The sequence below is a fragment of the Oncorhynchus gorbuscha genome, unplaced genomic scaffold (assembly GCF_021184085.1).
Source record: "Oncorhynchus gorbuscha isolate QuinsamMale2020 ecotype Even-year unplaced genomic scaffold, OgorEven_v1.0 Un_scaffold_1860, whole genome shotgun sequence".
In the NCBI taxonomy this organism is placed as follows: Eukaryota; Metazoa; Chordata; class Actinopteri; order Salmoniformes; family Salmonidae; genus Oncorhynchus; species Oncorhynchus gorbuscha.
Window position 1 is genome coordinate 78,234 of NW_025744937.1, and position 15,125 is coordinate 93,358.

At 45.6% G+C, this 15,125-nt stretch overlaps 1 protein-coding gene across 4 annotated transcripts in view; it reads left to right on the forward strand.

Moving 5' to 3' along the window:
• Positions 1-12,489, forward strand: part of LOC124017327 (gamma-adducin-like) — a 71,402-nt gene extending 58,913 nt beyond the window's left edge. The window contains exons 11-16 of one of the 4 annotated variants that reach the window (XM_046332581.1): positions 4,495-4,611; positions 4,834-4,920; positions 5,454-5,474; positions 8,740-8,863; positions 10,144-10,236; positions 11,233-12,489. In XM_046332581.1, coding sequence (XP_046188537.1) covers positions 4,495-4,611; positions 4,834-4,920; positions 5,454-5,474; positions 8,740-8,863; positions 10,144-10,236; positions 11,233-11,483 — 693 coding nt within the window. In that variant the 3' untranslated portion in view covers positions 11,484-12,489. The remainder of the gene's footprint in view (positions 1-4,494; positions 4,612-4,833; positions 4,921-5,453; positions 5,475-8,739; positions 8,864-10,143; positions 10,237-11,232) is intronic. The other 3 variants (XM_046332583.1, XM_046332582.1, XM_046332584.1) reach the window with 3 other exon arrangements.
• The last annotated feature ends 2,636 nt before the right edge of the window (positions 12,490-15,125 follow it).

A 15,125-nucleotide genomic window follows, 5' to 3' on the forward strand; every position in this document is an offset into this window, starting at 1 on the left:
ACTCATACTGTAGGGAGGGTTAACACTCTATATAAACACACCAGGACCATGGTCAGTACTCATACTGTAGGGAGGGTTAACACTCTATATAGACACACCAGGACCATGGTCAGTACTCATACTGTAGGGAGGGTTAACACTCTATATAGACACACCAGGACCATGGTCAGTACTCATACTGTAGGGAGGGTTAACACTCTATATAGACACACCAGGACCATGGTCAGTACTCATACTGTAGGGAGGGTTAACACTCTATATGAACACACCAGGACCATGGTCAGTACTCATACTGTAGGGAGGGTTAACACTCTATATAAACACACCAGGACCATGGTCAGTACTCATACTGTAGGGAGGGTTAACACTCTATATAAACACACCAGGACCATGGTCAGTACTCATACTGTAGGGAGGGTTAACACTCTATATAAACACACCAGGACCATGGTCAGTACTCATACTGTAGGGAGGGTTAACACTCTATATAGACACACCAGGACCATGGTCAGTACTCATACTGTAGGGAGGGTTAACACTCTATATGAACACACCAGGACCATGGTCAGTACTCATACTGTAGGAAGGGTTAACACTATATATAAACATACCAGGACCATGGTCAGTACTCATACTGTAGGGAGGATTAACACTCTATATGAACACACCAGGACCATGGTCAGTACTCATACTGTAGGGAGGGTTAACACTATATATAAACATACCAGGACCATGGTCAGTACTCATACTGTAGGGAGGGTTAACACTCTATATGAACACACCAGGACCATGGTCAGTACTCATACTGTAGGGAGGGTTAACACTATATATAAACATACCAGGACCATGGTCAGTACTCATACTGTAGGGAGGATTAACACTCTATATGAACACACCAGGACCATGGTCAGTACTCATACTGTAGGGAGGGTTAACACTCTATATGAACACACCAGGACCATGGTCAGTACTCATACTGTAGGGAGGGTTAACACTATATATAAACATACCAGGACCATGGTCAGTACTCATACTGTAGGGAGGATTAACACTCTATATGAACACACCAGGACCATGGTCAGTACTCATACTGTAGGGAGGGTTAACACTCTATATGAACACACCAGGACCATGGTCAGTACTCATACTGTAGGGAGGGTTAACACTATATATAAACATACCAGGACCATGGTCAGTACTCATACTGTAGGGAGGGTTAACACTCTATATGAACACACCAGGACCATGGTCAGTACTCATACTGTAGGGAGGGTTAACACTCTATATGAACACACCAGGACCATGGTCAGTACTCATACTGTAGGGAGGGTTAACACTATATATAAACATACCAGGACCATGGTCAGTACTCATACTGTAGGGAGGATTAACACTCTATATGAACACACCAGGACCATGGTCAGTACTCATACTGTAGGGAGGGTTAACACTCTATATGAACACACCAGGACCATGGTCAGTACTCATACTGTAGGGAGGGTTAACACTCTATATAAACACACCAGGACCATGGTCAGTACTCATACTGTAGGGAGGGTTAACACTCTATATAAACACACCAGGACCATGGTCAGTACTCATACTGTAGGGAGGGTTAACACTCTATATAAACACACCAGGACCATGGTCAGTACTCATACTGTAGGGAGGGTTAACACTATATATAAACATACCAGGACCATGGTCAGTACTCATACTGTAGGGAGGGTTAACACTCTATATAAACACACCAGGACCATGGTCAGTACTCATACTGTAGGGAGGGTTAACACTCTATATAAACATACCAGGACCATGGTCAGTACTCATACTGTAGGGAGGGTTAACACTCTATATAAACACACCAGGACCATGGTCAGTACTCATACTGTAGGGAGGGTTAACACTATATATAAACATACCAGGACCATGGTCAGTACTCATACTGTAGGGAGGGTTAACACTATATGAACACACCAGGACCATGGTCAGTACTCATACTGTAGGGAGGGTTAACACTCTATATAAACATACCAGGACCATGGTCAGTACTCATACTGTAGGGAGGGTTAACACTCTATATGAACACACCAGGACCATGGTCAGTACTCATACTGTAGGGAGGGTTAACACTCTATATGAACACACCAGGACCATGGTCAGTACTCATACTGTAGGGAGGGTTAACACTCTATATGAACACACCAGGACCATGGTCAGTACTCATACTGTAGGGAGGGTTAACACTCTATATAAACACACCAGGACCATGGTCAGTACTCATACTGTAGGGAGGGTTAACACTCTATATAAACACACCAGGACCATGGTCAGTACTCATACTGTAGGGAGGGTTAACACTCTATATAAACACACCAGGACCATGGTCAGTACTCATACTGTAGGGAGGGTTAACACTCTATATAAACACACCAGGACCATGGTCAGTACTCATACTGTAGGGAGGGTTAACACTCTATATAAACACACCAGGACCATGGTCAGTACTCATACTGTAGGGAGGGTTAACACTCTATATAAACACACCAGGACCATGGTCAGTACTCATACTGTAGGGAGGGTTAACACTCTATATAAACATACCAGGACCATGGTCAGTACTCATACTGTAGGGAGGGTTAACACTCTATAAACACACCAGGACCATGGTCAGTACTCATACTGTAGGGAGGGTTAACACTCTATAAACACACCAGGACCATGGTCAGTACTCATACTGTAGGGAGGGTTAACACTCTATAAACACACCAGGACCATGGTCAGTACTCATACTGTAGGGAGGGTTAACACTCTATATAAACACACCAGGACCATGGTCAGTACTCATACTGTAGGGAGGGTTAACACTCTATATGAACACACCAGGACCATGGTCAGTACTCATACTGTAGGGAGGGTTAACACTCTATATAAACACACCAGGACCATGGTCAGTAGTCATACTGTAGGGAGGGTTAACACTCTATAAACACACCAGGACCATGGTCAGTACTCATACTGTAGGGAGGGTTAACACTCTATAAACACACCAGGACCATGGTCAGTACTCATACTGTAGGGAGGGTTAACACTCTATATAAACACACCAGGACCATGGTCAGTACTCATACTGTAGGGAGGGTTAACACTCTATATAAACACACTAGGACCATGGTCAGTACTCATACTGTAGGGAGGGTTAACACTCTATATAAACATACCAGGACCATGGTCAGTACTCATACTGTAGGGAGGGTTAACACTCTATATAAACACACCAGGACCATGGTCAGTACTCATACTGTAGGGAGGGTTAACACTCTATATAAACACACCAGGACCATGGTCAGTACTCATACTGTAGGGAGGGTTAACACTCTATATAAACATACCAGGACCATGGTCAGTACTCATACTGTAGGGAGGGTTAACACTCTATATAAACATACCAGGACCATGGTCAGTACTCATACTGTAGGGAGGGTTAACACTCTATATAAACACACCAGGACCATGGTCAGTACTCATACTGTATACAGACACACATACGGTCAGTGTTGATGAAACAGAGCTCCCTGTTCATGTCTACACATTGTGTTGTGCAGGTCTTAGTCCTGACTAGCTCAGTTGCTAGTCTAGAGCCAATCTGACGTTCTCTGAGACACATTCTGGTGAAACCTTATATTAGACTTCCCTCTCCTGGTATGTTAGAGAATTACATCTTTGTGATATTACCACATATAATGACTCAGAAAGGAATACCAGCAATTTTACCTTGGCTACGTTTACACAGGCAGCCCAATTTTGCCACTAATCAGTCTTTTGATCAATCACTTTCGATCTTTTCACATCACATATTTTACAGAGCTGTTCTGATTGGTCAAAAGCAATTTATGAAAAAAATATCAGAATTGGGCTGCCTTTCCCTCCAGCTGGACTAGACAGATTGCTCTATGTCTGATTGGACTGCATCTGAATGGACTGCGTCTGAATGGACTGCGTCTGAATGGACTGCGTCTGATTGGACTCGTCTGCATCTGATTGGACTGCGTCTGCATCTGATTGGACTGCGTCTGCATCTGATTGGACTGCGTCTGCATCTGATTGGACTGCGTCTGATTGGACTGCGTCTGATTGGACTGCGTCTGATTGGACTGCGTCTGATTGGACTGCGTCTGATCGGACTGCGTCTGATCGGACTGCGTCTCAATGGACTGCGTCTGAATGGACTGCGTCTCAATGGACTGCGTCTGAATGGACTGCGTCTGATTGGACTGCGTCTGATCGGACTGCGTCTGATTGGACTGCGTCTGAATGGACTGCGTCTGATTGGACTGCGTCTGATCGGTCTGCGTCTGATCGGTCTGCGTCTGATTGGACTGCGTCTGATCGGACTGCGTCTGATTGGACTGGAATGGACTGCGTCTGATCGGACTGCGTCTGATCGGACTGCGTCTGATTGGTCTATGTTTTTGTATTTTCTGTTCTCTACAGTGGATGAAGTCTGAGGAAGGGGGCAACAGCAGCGGCACTCCAATCCGGATCGAAGACCCCAATCAGTTTGTCCCTATGAACACCAACCCTAGCGAGGTGCTGGAGAGGAGAAACCGAGTAAGTCACAGATCTAGGATCAGCTACCCTCCATGCATCTTAACCATAAACATCAGTAGGAGAAAGGCAAAACTGACCCTGGAGCACTAAGGCCAACTTCATCTTAACTCCTCTTTGTCAGCTCCTTCTCTGCCTTCCACCGCACTATCAGAACCACAATCCTTACCGTGCACTTCCTGGTTGTGTAGCTGTAAGTGATGTCACTGTTATGTCCTATCACAGATCAGAGAGCAGAACAGATTCGACATGATGACGTCCGGACCTCGCTCTCACCACCTGGCAGGCATCCCATTGGACGAACCTCGAATGGTGAGCGGCAACTCTGTGTGACGAGCCGATATATCTGTTGCCACTTGGCCTGAAGTCCTGTTGGTGATTCATCCAGAACAGTGTCATAAACAACAACTCAAGTATTTCAATATATGACAGTCTTTTGAATTATATGGTATATAAGGGAGTCTGTAAACTTTGAGCATCTTTCTGGATTTTGCTAAGTAAACCATATCATCCAGGCTAGACAGGCTTAGCTATTTGTTATTGCGTTTGCCAACCTTGACCAGTAGGTGGGGCTAATTACATGTATTGTTTAGAACCAGAAATACACATCTCCATGGCTCTGGGATTCTGTAATGACATCCGTCCTTCAAAGTGCCAACTTTGGTGAATAACTTAATCCTTTTGGATCTTCTTGGCAGCATTTTGGTGATTGGTATCGTCTTATAGCAAGGGAATAACACAATCCAGGTCTCTCTGCCTGTTGTCAGAGTTGAGATGAAACTGATCAGTGCGAGATTTGATCCCTTCTGAAACATTGTTTCCCTACATGGTGTCATGTGTTGAAGGATCAGCCGGTCCGTGTGAAGGTAATGTCTCTACAGGCTGAATACTACAGTTTGCAGTGTTAGTGCATTTCTGTTTCACCTGTTTGTCCTTTCAGTTGTTGTCCTGTTAGGTCACATCATCACTGCCTGTGTGTTTCTGGAGGTGGGAGTGGAGTGTTTACGCATGATAGTGCACTCCACCAATCAATGACCTACTTCCTTATGTCACCAAATGTGTGTTGTGCATGTTCTGATGTGGTTGTGACAGAACAGCATTCATATTTGACAGTGTCCCTTAATCATTGTTTTTCCCTGTTGTTGGTAAGTCATTTGAATGTATTGGAGTGTGTTTGTGTGATATGCCCATTTCTATTGAATGGTGTGTTAGTGTGTGTTGTGTTTTACTATGAACTGGCATTAGTGTACTCACTCTGGTCCTCATCTGGGAATGGATCTGTCCATGGGGAGTCTGGGGAGTCTTATGTTAACTCCTCGCTCTCTCTCTCTTTCTCTCACTCTCTCTCTGTCTCTCTCTCTCTCTCTCTCTCTCTCTCTCTCTCTCTCTCTCTCTCTCTCTCTCTCTCTGTCTCTCACTCTCTTTCTTCTCTCCCTCTCTTCTCTCTTTCTTCTCTCCCTCTCTTCTCTCTTTCTTCTCTCCCTCTCTTCTCTTTCTTCTCTCCCTCTCTCCTCTCTCTTTCTTCTCTCTCCTCTCTCCCTCCTCTTTCTTTCTTATCTCACTCTCTCCCTCCTCTTTATTTCTTCTCTCCCTCTCTCCCTCCTCTCTCTTTCTTCTCTCCCTCTCTCCCTCCTCTCTTTCTTCTCTCCCTCTCTCCCTCCTCTCTCTTTCTTCTCTCCCTCTCTCCCTCCTCTCTCTCTTCTCTCCCTCTCTCCCTCCTCTCTTTTTCTTCTCTCCCTCTCTCCTCTCTCCCTCCTCTCTCTTTCTTCTCTCCCTCTCTCCTCTCTCCCTCCTCTCTTTCTTCTCTCCCTCTCTCCCTCTCCCTCCTCTCTCTTTCTTCTCTCTCCTCTCTCCCTCTCCCTCCTCTCTCTTTCTTCTCTCTCCTCTCTCCCTCCTCTTTCTTTCTTCTCTCCCTCTCTCCTCTCTCCCTCCTCTCTCTTTCTTCTCTCCCTCTCTCCTCTCTCCCTCCTCTCTCTTTCTTCTCTCCCTCTCTCCTCTCTCCCTCCTCTCTCTTTCTTCTCTCCCTCTCTCCCTCTCTCCTCTCTCTTTCTTCTCTCTCTCTCTCTCTCCTCTTTCTTTCTTCTCTCCCTCTCTCCTCTCTCCCTCCTCTCTCTTTCTTCTCTCCCTCTCTCCTCTCTCCCTCCTCTCTCTTTCTTCTCTCCCTCTCTCCCTCTCCCTCCTCTCTTTCTTCTCTCTCCTCCCCTCCTCTTTCTTTCTTCTCTCCCTCTCTCCTCTCTCCCTCCTCTCTCTTTCTTCTCTCCCTCTCTCCTCTCTCCCTCCTCTCTCTTTCTTCTCTCCCTCTCTCCTCTCTCCCTCTCTCTCTTTCTCTCTCCCTCTCTCCCTCTCCCTCCTCTCTCTTTCTTCTCTCTCCTCTCTCCTCCTCTTTCTTTCTTCTCTCCCTCCTCTCTTTCTTCTCTCCCTCTCTCCTCTCTCCCTCCTCTCTCTTTCTTCTCTCCCTCTCCCTCCTCTCTCTTTCTTCTCTCTCCCCTCTCCCTCCTCTCTCTTTCTTCTCTCCCTCTCCCTCCTCTCTCTTTCTTCTCTCTCCTCTCTCCCTCCTCTTTCTTTCTTCTCTCCCTCTCTCCTCCCTCTCTCCTCTCTCTTTCTTCTCTCTCCCTCTCTCCTCCTCTTTCTTTCTTATCTCTCTCTCCCTCCTCTTTATTTCTTCTCTCCCTCTCTCCCTCCTCTCTCTTTCTTCTCTCCCTCTCTCTCCTCTCTCTTTCTTCTCTCCCTCTCTCCCTCCTCTCTCTTTCTTCTCTCCCTCTCTCCCTCCTCTCTCTTTCTTCTCTCCCTCTCTCCCTCCTCTCTTTCTTCTCTCCCTCTCTCCTCTCCCCTCCTCTCTCTTTCTTCTCTCCCTCTCTCCTCTCTCCCTCCTCTCTCTTTCTTCTCTCCCTCTCTCCCTCTCCCTCCTCTCTCTTTCTTCTCTCTCCTCTCTCCCTCTCCCTCCTCTCTCTTTCTTCTCTCTCCTCTCTCCCTCCTCTTTCTTTCTTCTCTCCCTCTCTCCTCTCTCCCTCCTCTCTCTTTTCTTCTCTCCCTCTCTCCTCTCTCCCTCCTCTCTCCTTCTTCTCTCCCTCTCTCCTCTCTCCCTCCTCTCTCTTTCTTCTCTCCCTCTCTCCCTCTCCCTCTCTTTCCTCTCTCCTCTCTCTCCTCTTTCTTTCTTCTCTCCCTCTCCCTCTCTCCCTCCTCTCTCTTTCTTCTCTCCCTCTCTCCTCTCTCCCTCCTCTCTCTTTCTTCTCTCCCTCTCTCCCTCTCCCTCCTCTCTCTTTCTTCTCTCTCCTCTCTCCCTCCTCTTTCTTTCTTCTCTCCCTCTCTCCTCTCTCCCTCCTCTCTCTTTCTTCTCTCCCTCTCTCCTCTCTTCTCTCCCTCTCTCCTCTCTCCCTCCTCTCTCTTTCTTCTCTCCCTCTCTCCCTCTCCCTCCTCTCTCTTTCTTCTCTCTCCTCTCCCTCCTCTTTCTTTCTTCTCTCCCTCTCCCTCCTCTCTCTTTCTTCTCTCCCTCTCTCCTCTCTCCCTCCTCTCTCTTTCTTCTCTCCCTCTCCCTCCTCTCTCTTTCTCTCCCTCTCCCTCCTCTCTCTTTCCTCTCCCTCTCCCTCCTCTCTCTTTCTTCTCTCCCTCTCTCCTCCTCTTTCTTTCTTCTCTCCCTCTCTCCTCTCTCCCTCCTCTCTTTCTTCTCTCCCTCTCCCTCCTCTCTTTCTTCTCTCCCTCTCCCTCCTCTCTTTTCTTCTCTCCCTCTCCCTCCTCTCTTCTCTCTCCTCTCTCCCTCTTTCTTTCTTCTCTCCCTCTCTCCTCTCTCCCTCCTCTCTCTTTTCTCTCCCTCTCCCTCCTCTCTCCTTTCTTCTCTCTCCTCTCTCCCTCCGCTTTGTTTCTTCTCTCCCTCTCTCCTCTCCCTCCTCTCTCTTTTCTTCTCTGCCTCTCTCCTCTCTCCCTCCTCTCTCTTTCTTCTCTCCCTCTCTCCTCTCTCCCTCCTCTATCTTTCTTCTCTCCCTCTCTCCCTCTCCCTCCTCTCTCTTTCTTCTCTCCCTCTCTCTCTCTTCTCCCTCCATTCTCCATACTCTCTCTCTCTTCTCTCCCTCCATTCTCTCTCTCTTCTCTCTTCGCTCTCTCTCCACTCTCTCTCCCTCCATTCTCTCTCTCTAGCCCTATGTGGCATCCGAGGATGACCAGATGGTTCCTCTACCTCCTAACCCCTTCAGTCAGCTGTCTGAGAAAGAGATGGACGAATACACGATGAACGTAGAGAAGAGACAGCTGGGGCTGAGTGGTAAGAGGGAGTCACACAGAGAAGTCACACCCATACAGAACCACAGAGAAACACACACACACCCATACAGAACCACAGAGAAACACACACCCAAACAGAACCACGGAGAAACACACACCCAAACAGAACCACAGAGAAATGCACACCAGCCATCTATCCTACCATGTTATACACAAGTCAAATGAGTAGTATTCCACTCCAGTGAAAACTGCTACTACTTTCATAGACAGTCCGATAACAAGGAATTGTCAATGGCTTGGAGCCCCATTTCAGCCAATCAGATTGCAGATGTCTCCGAACCCGTTTTATAAGCCACAACACCATTTGTAGTGAGAGTTGTTCCTGTAAAACCCCTGCCTGTAGTAACGTGTGTGTGCAGCAGCATCCCTACATCCTATGACTAAGGCGGCCAACAGAACAGACAGACTGGCCCACAGCAGGTTTTCACACCCACTGTATGAGTGGGCCCGGTTGCCATGACACCATCCACCCCCCTATCCCCACCTACTCTACACCAGTCCAATCTGGATTCCATATTATGCTCCTTATAGAATGTTCTTATGCTCCTTCTAGACTGTTCCTCTGCATGTCTGTGCTCACAGTAATACTGTGTGCTGTTATGTATACTATGATGTAGGGTATAGAATGTCTGTCTGTAATGTTACTGCTAGAACTCCACTGTGATAATGAATGGGGTTTTTGGAATGTCACTGTATTGATGTGTACTTATAAACTAATAGTATCAGATGAATGACCTGGTGGTTAGATGAACCGCGTTAACCCCTTAGATTCCTCACAGTATGTAAGACCACTACGCTCCATGTACCCTAACGTAGCCTGATCCCAGATCTGTTTGTGCTGTCTTGCCTCTAACATGTGTGTCAACACTAATCTCTCACCCCCAAACCCTCACTTCCCTCTCTCACCCCCCCCCCTAATCCTACCAACCCACTCCCTCACCCTTACCCCTCAACCCAAACTCTCTCCCCCTCCTCACCCCCTGACCCCTTACTCTCAACCCTCATCCCAAACCCTCTCCCCCTCCTCACCCCCTGACCCCTTACTCCCACCCCTTCAACCCCACCCCTCATCCCAAACCCTCTCCCCCTCCTGACCCCTTACTCCCACCCCTTCAACCCTCATCCCAAACCCTCTCCCCCTCCTGACCCCTTACTCCCACCCCTTCAACCCTCATCCCAAACCCTCTCCCCCCTCCTCAACCCCTGACCCCTTTCTCCCACCCCTTCAACCCTCATCCCAAACCCTCACCCCTCCTGCAGATGACGAGCACGACCTAACCTCCAACGACGCTTCCACTCTCTCTCAGTCTCTGTCCCAAACTCAGTCCCCGCAAATAACTCCAGCTAAAGAAGGTATCACACAGAGAGAGAACGTTGTGAAATGTGTTTGTTTGTGTGCGTTTCAACAGAACAGGCTTTACTAAGGTTCTAGGTCTCCTTTATTATGTCAAAAACACATTCTACATTCCTTTGGTTCCACTTTAACCTCAAATGTTATAATAGGTAATAGATATAATAACAAGGTTATATGGAAACCTACTACATTGCTATTGTGAAATCAACTTTACGATGTTTAATCAGTACCAATTCTATAGTGTCTTACTTCCTCTTAATCATTAACAATGACTCAGTTTTACTTCCTGTAGTAACTACTTCCTGTCCCTTTGAACAACAAACACCAATACCACGTAACTACAGAACACTAGAGTAGCCAACAACACAGCTCCCCACAGCAAACTGCTCCGTGTGTGTGTGTGTGTGTGTGTGTGTGTGTGTGTGTGTGTGTGTGTGTGTGTGTGTGTGTGTGTGTGTGTGTGTGTGTGTGTGTGTGTGTGTGTGTGTGTGTGTGTGTGTGTGTGTGTGTGTGTGTGTGTGTGTGTGTGTGTGTGTGCGTGCGTGACACAATTCGTGACACAGTTTTTGACTTAAGTCAACCAGTTCTTCTCCTGTGGGGGCCAAGTCGAGTCGATTGTTGCTCAACAACCTCTTATGATGTCACACGTTGGTTCATTGTAGTACATTGAAATGCTGTTGTAATAGAACAGTGGCACAGTGCTCCTAGGTTGCTCTTGGTTCATGATAAATATAGCACCTAGGGTTGCAATTTCCCCAAAATTCCCAGGTTTTCCAGAAACCTGGTTGGAGGATTCCCAGATTCCCTGGTTATTCCTTCCTGATTCCAGTGTCTTCCAACCAGGATTTCTGGAAAACCTGGGAATTTGGAAAAGTTTTGTGGTCAAACAACATAGTATACGGGTCTGTAGCAGACACAGAATCAGGTTTATTGTTGTGGGGTTGGTGGTGGTCTACCCTGTCTGACCTCTGACCCCTCTCCCCTGCTCTTTCCAGAGAACCACACGATGCAGAACGGCAAGGATGGCGGCGACCATGAGGTGAACGACGAGCTGAGCAAAAGGGTCAGTCAGCTGACCACCAGCGTGGAGAGCATTGAGGTCAAGGTCCGCACCGGCGAGAAGATCGAAGACTCCGCCCTCTCCCCCGAGAGCTCGCCCTCCAAGTCCCCCAACAAGAAGAAGAAGAAGTTCCGCACTCCCTCCTTCCTCAAGAAGAACAAAAAAAAAGAGAAAATGGAGGCCTAGAGAAAGAGAGATGGAGGGAGTGATATTACAGCCTATATACAGTTTAAGAAGAAAGAGGGGACCCCTCTTATTTTTATTTTTTTGTCTGTTTTCATTTTAGTTTTGTTTTTGTCAGTGTCCTCTTGTCATTTTTTTTAAAGATTTTATTTTGATTGTATTTTTTAACAAATTGTTCTTTTAAGTTAAATTTTTTTAGACTTGCGCGAAAAGTGATGAATTGAGTTGAGGATTCTCTTCCTCTGCCTAGAAGTGAAGGCTCATTGATTTGGGAAGGCGAGGACTAAAATGATAAAGCTGCAACGACTGACTCCTCCCCCATGTTCAATATTTACTGCCATTGGCTGATTGTTATTTCTTCTCTGCCATTGGCTAATTGTTGATTATGGAATTAGAATCAGCCAATCGTATTCCTTGCTTCATAACCTCCAGCCGACACTGGCGGGTCTAGATATGCATCAGTGGTATTATTAAACTGCACAATATGGCGACTAGCTAGCGTACGGAAACGCTTTCCGCCCTTATGGTAACCATAACAACCACCATGTTCTTTTCGCTTAGATTTTCTCCTCATATGAGGTCTGCTTCTTCAATACATAGAGGACTGAAATCAGAGAGGCCACAAAGAAATAGTCAGACTGGAAAACTGGTTTTGAGATCTTTCTTTCACTCTTGCTTCTTGTTTTCGCTTTCTCTCTCTGCCTCTCGCTTCGTTTTTCTCTTTCATCCTTCTTTTTATTGCTCCTCTTCCTCTCTCACCTTCTGTTAAAAGTGAATCTATCTTTACATTACCTAGCTGTCTTCTCGTCGACCTCCGACCTTCATCTGTTGTTCACCACTGATTCACTATAAACTCACCGTTTTTTTTATTGTCCTCTCCTCTTAATAATTTCATTTTTATTTTGCCAAACTAAAAGGAATAAAAAAAACAATCACGTTTTAGTGAAGAATCATCATTTCTATACTTTTGAATCTCATTTCGATCATAAAAACATGTCATCTCATTGAATAATATTACATTGTAGTTTTTTTATTGAACACAGTTTGGTTGTAGTCATCTCACTCAGTTTTGTGCTCATTTCTATACTTTTACAGAGAAATACAAGATGTTACGCATGTTTTTGCAAGAATCTGAATTGATATGGCTGACTACGTTGCTCTAGTGTTGCCTGCAGGTTTCTCTCAAATTATATTCTTGTTCAGATTACAAAAAAGTACTCTATAACTGAGATATATGGAAACTGGATATGTTGGGTATAGATTTTTAACTATATATTTAGTATTTTATTGTGCTGCACTTTTACTGTGGACTATAACACATTGTAGTTGCAGGTGGTTTCTACTATGAAGGAGATTCTGGAAGCAGAAAACTGGTAGAATCTGTAGAAGCAAGAAAGTAGATGACAGGAGCAGGTTGTGGAAAGTGAGTTGTTTCCCAAGAAAAAGATCGAGATTTGTGTCACGCTTGAAAAAAATATTATTTCTCAGTTAAAAAACAACAAAATAAATAAAACCGGTCCCAAAATACGAAAAGTATCTTCAGTTATAAAATGTCAGAAATCATGGGCCTTGAACGTGGAACTGGCGCCGTTGTTGCTATGGTGTGTATTTTGTGTGTGACTTTTTTTTTGAAGCCTTATACTATATTTTTCTCCTATATTTTAATTCATGAGACAAGGGTTGAGAATCTTATCCTGCCCGCACCCGGGTGTCAAATTTAGCAGGAGTGTTCCCCAGATTGTCATTAGTCCTGCCTCTTATAAGTCACCCCTATGTCATGCCTATGACTGCTCATAAGAGCACTTTGACAGCTCATAGTTGTCTCTAGACGTTGTTTGCGTAGCCTCTCTAGCCTTTCTCTTTAGTTTCTCTTTTGATTTGCATCTCAACAGCTCCTTTCACGACGTTGTCAGTTGTGGAAACTGGAACTTGTGTTATTTCTCTAGAAGATATAAGACACAGAGGAACACAGTTAATATAGAGATGTACCAATATCCCAGCTAGCAATGTGAACTATTGGATTTGGAACATTGAGAGAGGGGGGGAGGGAAGGAGAGTGGGATGGGGCGAGGAGGGCGGGAAGGAGAGTGGGATGGGGTGAGAGAAGGAGAGGGGGATGAAAGGAGAGTGGGATGGGTTGAGAGAAGGAGAGGGGGATGAAAGGAGGGAAGGAGAGTGGGATGGGGCGAGAGAAGGAGAGAGGGATGAAAGGAGAGTGGGATGGGTTGAGAGAAGGAGAGGGGGATGAAAGGAGGGAAGGAGAGTGGGATGGGGTGAGAGAGGAAGGGAAGGAGAGTGGGATGGGGCGAGAGAAGGATGAAAGGAGGGAAGGAGAGTGGGATGGGGCGAGAGAAGGATGAAAGGAGGGAAGGAGAGTGGGATGGGGTGAGAGAGGAAGGGAAGGAGAGTGGGATGGGGCGAGAGAAGGATGAAAGGAGGGAAGGAGAGTGGGATGGGGTGAGAGAGGAAGGGAAGGAGAGTGGGATGGGGCGAGAGAAGGAGAGAGGGATGAAATGAGGGAAGGAGAGAGGCACATCTTTAGCTGTGTAAATAGCCCTATCATCTGTCTCACAGCAGAGTTGAGCTTTTTGGTCTCACAGTTACATGAACAGTTACATGAACAGCTGGAAAAAGGGGTTGAGGTGTGTGAGTTGTAGAAAATGTCAAAGTGTATGTGTGGGATGGGGTTTTCGGGAGAACTATCTTTAGAATTACTCACAATTGTACCCATTTTTTCATACCATTTCTCCTTTTTGACACAGTTCTTATTTTTCATCTTTCCATTTGTATCAGACAGGTTTTCAGTTCAGTCTTTTTCGTTTCCCAAGTACTAGGTTTCCCCTTCCTTATTCACCATTTACAGTACGAGCGTTTACACGGCGCTCTCAGATGGATTGCATTTGCATTTGTTTACTTTTCTCTCCCATCTACCGACCGTTTGCACCTTTTGTTTTACTAACTAATGCCTCTGTCCACCATTTTGTTTCTGTTGATAAAAAAAGAAAGGATCGCTTTAGCATGCAAGTAATGAGCCAAGCCCGACCTGTGACCTGTGAACAAAGATCCTATTAGAGATGGTTCTTCTATAATGGAGTTGCTTTCAGATGTGTTGCTAACCAGTGTGAATTCACAAAATAAAACTGTATTTTAAGAAAACGGAAGCTTTATTTTTCATTTCCATGTCTTGTTAAACTGATTGAAGTGGCGGACTCCTTTTATGGAGTCATTTTAGTGCCAAAATAAATGTAATTCCGATTCTATTTATTTTGGCGCAAAAATCACCCCGTCATCAACTACAATCCACGTTCATGAACACTCGTATCATTCTTCCAACTGTCTGTCTTTATGTTGAACATAATCCCTCCACAATCATTTTCAGTTGAAGTCGTAAAGAAAAAGATCCAGCACGTGGGGGGACGCAATCACATATATTGTACGGTTTCTGAACGTTGTTTCTCCGTGATATTATCCTGGAAATACAAAACCAGTATACACACGTATTATGCAGGTTTCAATGATATATAGAGAACATTGTCCGTATGAAAGATGAACAACTGTCAAATTATGCAAAATCACCTTCGGTGTAAAACCTGGAGGCCAGAAGCAGATGTCCAGACATTATACTGAGACGTAGTGGAGGTGATG